General features: G+C 33.8%; 1 protein-coding gene across 6 annotated transcripts; it reads right to left on the bottom strand.

Moving 5' to 3' along the window:
* Positions 1-455: 455 nt before the first annotated feature.
* LOC100804703 (protein EI24 homolog) lies at positions 456-7,237 on the bottom strand. 6 transcript variants are annotated; one of them, XM_003540104.5, is made up of 11 exons: positions 6,909-7,231; positions 6,362-6,512; positions 5,868-5,920; positions 3,547-3,681; positions 3,371-3,434; positions 3,160-3,245; positions 2,989-3,071; positions 2,211-2,287; positions 1,926-2,041; positions 934-1,049; positions 456-804 (listed from the first exon to the last, which is right to left on the bottom strand). In XM_003540104.5, exons 1-10 carry the CDS (start codon positions 7,070-7,072, stop codon positions 983-985), a joined length of 996 nt encoding a protein of 331 aa, XP_003540152.2. In that variant the 5' UTR covers positions 7,073-7,231; the 3' UTR covers positions 456-804; positions 934-982. The 6 variants fall into 6 exon arrangements, 5 of the variants coding, with proteins under 5 accessions (XP_003540152.2, XP_006592667.1, XP_025980484.1 ...); XM_006592604.4 differs by lacking the exon at positions 6,362-6,512 and having other exon boundaries at positions 6,909-7,232; XM_026124699.2 differs by lacking the exons at positions 5,868-5,920; positions 6,362-6,512 and having other exon boundaries at positions 3,547-3,663; positions 6,909-7,235.
* Positions 7,238-8,961: the final 1,724 nt, after the last annotated feature.

Here is an 8,961-nt window from a genome sequence, read left to right as displayed (position 1 = left end):
TAATCTGTTTTCAAGATGATCCATACCGAGCATGAACACAAATTTTTCATCTCTAATCTAAACCGTTATTGTGTTATGTCCCTCATATATTTAAGTTTTTATATTCTTTTAACCAACTCTTAACTGTTAACCGAAGAAAATATTAAACTTCTTTTTTTAATTTTTATTTTTAGTTTGTATTTTCTGAGTATACAAATAATTATAAAATATAATGTTTCAAGATAATTCATTACTTGTCAAACAAGTACAAGTTAAGCATGACAAAAGTTCAATATGCACTATGCCATGTCAAAAAAAATTATTTTTATTTTATTTAGACTACAAATAATATCCTCTACTCAATCTTGTCTGAGTTGAGAGCATTTTCAAGAGGGTGACACAAGAAATTCTCAGTTTATGCGAGTGCGTATATACACACATAAATCCGAGACTTTGTTTTAGAGAAATCAAACATATACTACTTGAACTAACAAATAATCTCAAACAAACCCATCACTGCATCAAAGATTCATACTCTACTAAGTACGATGGCAGGGAGATATATGCACGTACTGTCAGCACACTTCACATTTCAATGACCGTGTCATTTTAAATAGTCACTCGCAAAGAGTCACGTTGCATGTACACAAAATACAGCATAATGTCTATATAAATTATAATGTTACACAGTAATTTTCTTTGTAACGTGGTCCACTTTGGTGAATTTGAATCTGGTCTGGCAGCGGTTAGTAGCTTTAACTTTCTGAAGTCACGTGTGCAACCAACCCATCCTATCCCATCAGAGCTTGTTACATAGAATTTGTCCTACAGCATTAAACAGGAAACAGACAGCAAACGAAACAAATTAATCGTAAGAGAGAAAGGGAGTTCCACATATTTTTTTACATAGTAAACAACACAGCAAGCATAAAATAAATCAGTTCGTGTTCTCACTTGTCATCTGCTATGCCATGCCATGCCAGAATAACTGACTACAACAACCTTATTGTGCTTTTCTGTCATGCACCTGGTCCCCTTTTTCCAGGGGTAAAAGAGATAACATCCACATCCTACACAAATACCAATCAAAGTACGCGGTTAAAATTATACGAATAACTAAGGTCCACTAGTAATAACTCCTTAGGTACTGCATAATACATCACGCAAGCTCATCAGCCATTATTAGAAATTTGGGTGATCAAATAGAGATTGATTGAAAAATGAACTATCAAAAAAAAGTTGAGCATCAATCTTAGCATTAACTATCACCATTCCATTTCCCTTAATAGCATCTTAAGTCCTCACTTCACCAGCGAAACAGATAGAGACAATTGAATACCCAAATTTAGCTCATAAATGAAAAATGAGAAGATCGATTAACCAATGTCTTAGATTACTAGTTAAGATACTTGATCATTTGCTAGAAACTCAGAATCATTTAGAAATCCTCTTAGACAATTCCTTTTCCAATACTCTTCACAAGTATAAAATACAGAAGGACAAGAAGAGTTTAATATCTTCTCGTAGCCAAATAATAATAATAACAATTTTAATAGAGTTCCATGAGCAATTTTCATTTATAGCACAGCACATTGGTGAAGATTTCTATTAAACAGAGAACAACATATAACAACTTTAATATATATTTTCAACTTGAGAGGTCAATGTATATATAGAGGCAGCAACAAAGAGGACACTGAAGGAAATGCATGGTAAGTTTAACTAACAAGGATTTGACAACCTAAAACTTGTCTAATTAACACAGAAAAATGCATTTGGCATCATTCTTGAAACAACTAGCTCTTAGAAGAGCAAATAGTGACTTCACACATCATATAACGTCATTAGGCATTAATCACCACACGAGTGTTTTTGGGCCACTTGCCAAGTAGTTAAGTTTAGTAATGCAATGTCTAGAGAAAAGGGATAAGCAATGAAGAACTTACGACACTTTGTCTGCAACATAAAATATTGGTAGTCTTCCCACTCCTGCAACTCTCCATTTGTGTTTTTCAAAGGATATTTCTTGCTCGGACTCTGACCCAGTTGCAGTTAGAACAAACTGAAATATAAAATGTATGTTACTAATTATTGATTCATGAAAAAGTTAACATGATATTTTAATTTCGAATAACAAAAGGAAATGCAAAAAAGCGTTAAAAAAACACAAAAATAAATTCAATGCAGGAGGAAGAAAGAAATACAAGGGAAATAAACATGGTCACCCATACCAGTGGAAAAAGTATAGCCATAATCCCATAACTCACAAGGGGAGAGAAAAAGAATATGGCCAGAACACAAGGGCTCCCTGTGTAAGGACATAAGTTACATATTGATCTCAAACATGAAGTGAATCAGAGGATACAGTATTATATATCTATACTAATAATAAAGGGAATATGATGTTTTGGTGTACACATTTCTTTTTCCATTTTGTCCCTAAAATTACCTTTTCAAATTTCTTTTTTATCTCTATAAGTACTCTCTTCAACCCACACCCCACTCACATCCTACAAACCACCCAATATTATTTTTATTTTTCAAAAAATTTAAAAAGGCACGCATGGAGTGCCTTTTCCCCCTAGTTATATATAAATATAATATACAAATTTTGTTCAATGTTCAATATTCTTCAAAAAGAGAGAACTTAGAATGAATTCTAAACTTCATCAGCCAAGGAGTCAATTTCACATATGAATTATATGGCATTCTGCTTAATAACTTCACACTTCACAATGTTGAAATTCCCCAATCCTCATCCATATTCCCTTGGTTATCCTTCCACTAAAATCCCATAACTTTTTTTGTCTCTTGCAAGTGTTACAGAGACTGCTTATTGATTTACCAAAAAAAGGAACTGCTCTTCCTCCTAAGGTTAATATTATACGTTGTTTTGATCTCGTAACCAATAAAAAGAATAAAAAAGCCAAAAGATCTAAACATATAAAATTCTCTAGTAGCTAAACATTTAATAAAGTTCCAGTAAATAAGTTAATAAAAATAACTTACCAAAACCAGCAAAAAATGGCCAGTAAGATTCAAAGTAATCCAGCCTTCTGTCAAGAGCCACTTCATTGAAATTCCATTTGTACCTAATAAAAAAGCATATTTTTGAACAAGCATTTAACAACTGTTAAAGACATCAAATAAAAAGCATACATGAAGTTATGGACCACATACTCGAAGCAGTAATATGCATACATCCAGGAAAGGAGTAAAAAGTTGAGCAGCTTCCCTATGTATGGTATGAATCCTGTTGCATAGACCTGCATATAACATCAGAAATTGCTTGTGTAAGGATAAAACGATGGAAAATCGATTTCACTGCATATCAAGGCATGTATATAATACCATATCAATTTGGAAACTGAAACTATAATGATTTTATTACCTCAAGAAAAAAAACACTCAAAAGGAGTATTGAGTACACCTGCTGTCCTATTCCAATCATGACCCTGAGTTAAGCAAACACAGTAGTTGAACCTTTTAGCAATATTTACCCAGTAAGAATTAATAGCAATTAGAAAATGAGAAAAAAAATGAAGTAACTACTAATTAGAACTTTACCCTCCCAAGCCAGATGGTCCTTTTACATGATGAGCATTTTGCACAGTTGGTGAGTTGTTTTGGCTTGAGCCTTTCTCTACAGTAAACTTAGATCTTCCCATTGCAGCATACCCATATCTGGCAATGTCATTGTACCTAAAAACATTCTGTTAGCAATTCTTATAGGAACAAATCCTATCTTTCAAAGGCAGACTAGTATATTCAGCAAGAAACAGGAAAAGCAAATATAAAAAATAAGAGCAAGAGCTTCCACCTATGGAGAAACCTCATAGCCTTCCTCTTTCCTCTAAACTAACTATCAAATTCACCCCCAAACTCACAATTTCAGAACTCTTTCTAATTTGGTTTTCACCTACAGTATAAAATATAGGGCCTTAGCTTTTGGATCTTCAGTTCAAAAGATGTCTTATCCTCAGGGCAGAGTTTGGGGAATTGACCTCTGATGCTGGTCTCCTCTTCCCAAGTGACCTCTTCTACTGATTTAGATTTCCAAAGGATCAACCATTCAGTCAGTCTTTCCTAGGACATTGGTATGATTAGAACCCAAGACTGCGTCAAGCTTGTCATAGACTGACAATTTAGGACTGATCCTTTTTGCCACTGAAATCTGCTTATGTGAGTAAAGTTTGACATAATCTCAGTCGCTGACGGTGACTTCCATCCTATTAGTATCAATACTGTTCCTCATATCTGTCCATGATATGCTGTATTTGATACTTGAGTGCCTCATATCTGTCCCTCACCCAGCATCTTAGCTACTAAGTCTACTAGTCTTGCCAGTGAGACAGCATGTACTATGAGGGAGGGAAACCATATACTGCAACAACAAGAGTAGAACTGGTAGTAGAGCGGCTAGTGGTATTGTACCCATAGCTTTTTCTTCCAACTAACCAGATCCCTCGCACACTTTCAGAATTCTTGCTAATTTGGTTTGGACCTGGAGGAATAAACACGTAGGGCCTTAACTTAGGATCCTTATTTCCATCAAATTCTCATTTAGACGACAAGTGAAACAACATACTAGTTCATGTCCACTTTACGTAATAGTTTATTGGATATGGAAATCTAAATTTGAGAATACTGCACTTGTTATTGTAATGGGAAAATGATATTCGACTGAAGCATTTTCCTTCAGAGCCAAACACTATTAGGCATTATCGATGCATGTTGAAATTAAGTGGTTTTAGGTATTGAGGGAGGAAATTGAGAGAATGCCCAGGGCTGCTATGGGATTCATATAGCAGAGGTTTTCTATAGTGGCCATAGCAGCCAAAATAGCATTTTTTTTTTTTTTTGCATGCTATAGAGGCGCTATCATGATATAGGAGTCAAAACCCCACTTTTAGCCCTGAAACAATGCTGTTTAGTTTTTTTTTTTTTGGTTGGGGGGGGGGGGGGGGGGGGGGTTACAATTTTCTCACCCATTTTGTTGCTTCAGAAACATAATAGGATTTGAAAGTTGAAACCCTTCTTCCATGACTACAGAAAGTTATCCATTTTGGCAGTGATGGGACAAGTCACAAAGGATGGTACCATTCCGATACCATGTTGAAATTATGGAACTTTAGGTATTGAGGGAGGAAATTGACAGAAAAGAGACTTAGAATAATGAGTATTACATTGACTATAATGTGACAGTATATCCTGATAAAAGCTAAAGCACGAACCCTTATTTATACTAATCATAACCCTAACTAAATAAGAAAACAAATTATGAGATATTAGGATAGATGGTAACCAAACCTAAGAGATAATGAGGAAATTAAAAAGTTAACCATAAAGATATAAGGTTAGTCCAGTGGTTGGGGAAGGGAGAAGGGAAAGGTAGCGGGTTCAAATCCCCCCAACTGACATTTCTGACAAAATTAACAAACTAACATTTACCGATATAAAAAAAGAAGGATAATCTAGGATATCCTAAGATATGATCAAGATAATACTGGATAGTTTCATACATTCTAAAAATGTATTTAACACCAATGTTGGGAGTCAAACTCTAATTTCTAACAAGAATTTTAGCCCAGAATTTATTTTGGATAGAAAAAGCAGTTTATAATATTTATTTGGGAAGGATTGTTTAGATGCATGTAAAATGGGACTGGAGGGCTATAATATTTTTACTTCTCGGTGTTCTTTTGATATCTAGTCCTCTTAAAATTACTTTGCTAATTTTACCTGCTTGAAGAAATTCCATTACTTAGTATAGAAGACATATACAAATATGAATTAACTTGACAGCAAACATGAACAATGAAGAACTGCCCAACAGATACAACATTAAAATAAAGATGCAGGAAAGAAGATTAAAAAGAAAAGATTACCAAATTGTACTAAGAACTATGCTAAACACGTATAATGGGTAAAACCAAAGCACCTGCAGGGAACAAAAAAGGACAATCACAAAATATTAATTGGAAATACATTCAAATTCAGAGTTTTTTCTTGTGCAAACTAGATACAGAAACGTATCTAAAATGCATTTCATCAAAATGAAAAATTATGCAACAAGCATTCCAAAATCCAAACATGGACTTTTGAGATTTCAAATTTCTAGTAGACCTTCCATGTTTTTCTAAATCAATGAGTTCATTTAACTCATAACAAAGCATTTGGAGCAACTTATTGATGAGACTCTGATTCAAGGCAAGACTTGTCAAAGTTATATTAGTTCAGGATAATCAATAGATTCTTTAAATACTATAATACTGAAATTCCATGCGTGTTATAAAGGCAAACAAAATCAACTTGGAGAGCAATGTAACAAAGTACTTTTACAGTCAATGTGCACTTTAAAAATAGTATGTTTCATACTTACATAAAAGAGCTGAATGAGAGCAAGACGTAAGAAAGAATAAAATTTCAAAGTGCCACCTAAGTCACAGAGTTTATGAGAAACAAACTGTGAGCATTGATCAGGTAATATCCACCACAATGCAGGGATGACAACCGAGTTTAGGACGAATATACTGCACAACAATTTAAAGATGTTGAAATAATTAAGCATGTAGATTTTAGATTCACGATTTGTGCAGGACAATCCATGGATGACAAAAACATGTAGGTATCAACCAATAATTGTCAATCAGATTTCTTTGAGTCATTACGTCAAAAGTATACATAATCCAATTCTTTGCCACAAATTCTCATTCACTGTGTTAAAATAAATCGAAGCTAGTTTCATTAATTCATGAGCTAAGCACTTCTAAGAGACAGATCTCCTTCTACAGACCCTGGCCCCTCCAAAACCCCATTGTTCAAATTGTTGGGTTAAATCCTTGTGCCCTAATATAATCGGTCACAGATACAAGTATACAACACCATAAAAGCTTGAAATTCATTAGATTAGAAAATGAATAGCATACCTTCCTAAGAAGATGAAACCATTCAAGAGGAAACACTGACCAGTGCGCATCAATAGCTTGTTGGACCTCATACACAGAATAACAACGCGATGAAGGCAACACGCCTCTACTAAACCTTCCAACCATAGAAACCCACCCACCTTCACTTTCACTTTCGCGTTCATCGCAACACTCTTCACTTCATCACCCACATTTGCTACCTTTTTGTTGCCTTCAATCTTGGTGTACAGTCATATATTGAAGTTATGGATGATTATTTAAATAAAAAACAAGACAAAGATGAAAGAGAATAAATTAAAAGAGATGATTTTGGGCTCATGCCCCGTTGAATATAAAAACATACATAAAAGGCTAAAAAGATTTAGTAACAGATGAATTAAAAGTAATAGTTTGTGAGTTGACACGGTTGAAAAAAAAAAAGTAGTTATAGAGTAACATGGGAAATATAATTCCAAAAGATATAAAAGAGAATATTAAAAATACCTATTAGAAAGTGAAGAATGAAAGAATTACTCATCATGTTATGTATTTTAATTTATAATAGAAAATAATAGTTATTATTAGATTGTGTACACGTCTAATTTTTAGTTTTTAACATTGATATGTTTTTATTTCGTTAAATATAAGAGTATTTTTGTTTTAGTTCTTTAAACTTAAAATTGCATTTTTTTATCCTTCAAATTAGTGAAATATTTTTTCAATCCCTGGACACATGATGTTAAATTGGGTGGTGACATGGCAGATAGACTTAAGTGAGATGGATTTAATTTTTATTTTTTTTTGCGGTAATTCAATTTTGATTTTACGAATCCCTAATTTAAGAGCAGGGGTGTTTGGCTTCTTCCTATACAGAATCGGGGCATATGGGTAGTTATTGGAAGCGTTTGTGTTTTATCTTTGTAAGGATTATTATTGCAATCGTTATAAGGTAGAATGTTGCATCTCCATTTTCACGTCACGCAAGTGTAGTGGTTTACAAAGACTAGATCCTCTTTGTAATTGGTTTGAAATGTGTAATACTTGTAATAGTTGCTTAATGTAATGAACAATATGCTGATTCGTGAATGTTTTGCAATGCTTTATGAAAGTAGCAAATTGCAGGTCCCATTTACTTTGTAAAAGGAACAACAAAGTTAGCTTAAACATTTACATATTCACATCAAAGTACAACAAGACAGCTACAAAGGTCGGCAAATTGTCCCCTTTGGGGCACTTTTAAAAACTATTTCAACATATGGGGTCATTTTTAAATATTTTCTGTCAGGGTGTTGTTTTGCACGTAAATTGCATGTATGTCCCAAGCAAACTGCCAGTCAAACTGACGAGTTCGCTGGCAGTGAAGAACCCATCATCCCCATTGGCGAGTTCGTGGCAAGAGAGGGCAAAGGGTCAGGGCTACGTCGTAGGGGGTGCAGGTGAACGTTGCATGGGCTACGCAGGTGACAGGGAAGCGCCATTGGCGCTGGCAGGTTGCAGGAAGAACTCGCTACCATTACTGGCAAGTTGCATGTTCAAAAAAAAATTCGCTTATATAGCACAACGCGAGGCAGCTGCTCCCTTATGCATGCATTCCTTTCTTGTCTTTGGATCCCTTCAGTGCATTCTTTTCTTCTCTTGATTCCTGCTTCCAGTGCATTCCTTTCTTCTCTTCCTACTATAGGTTTGTGTTCTTGGTAAGTATTTTGTTAACTGAAAATTTTAAATTTTTTTGTGTTATATATATGTTAAGTTAAGTTTAATTGATATATTAATATTAATCGATAAATTTTTTATGTGTTCTAGGTGAAGTTTTTGATCCTATTTGCCCTACACTGTTTGGTTGCTCTTCTTAGTACGTGCTTTCGATAAGTTAATTTTTTTTATCCTGTTTACCCTATACTTTTGTGTTATATATATATATATATATATATATATATGTGTGTGTGTGTGTGTGTGTTTTAAATTAATTTCAATATATATATATATATATATATATATATATATATATATATATATATATATATATATATATATATGTTAGGTTAGTTTTAGTTGATTTATAAATATTATTTTA

This window comes from Glycine max, chromosome 12 (genome assembly GCF_000004515.6).
Source record: "Glycine max cultivar Williams 82 chromosome 12, Glycine_max_v4.0, whole genome shotgun sequence".
Lineage (NCBI taxonomy): Eukaryota > Viridiplantae > Streptophyta > Magnoliopsida > Fabales > Fabaceae > Glycine > Glycine max.
This window is presented reverse-complemented; position numbering and strand designations above follow the sequence as displayed.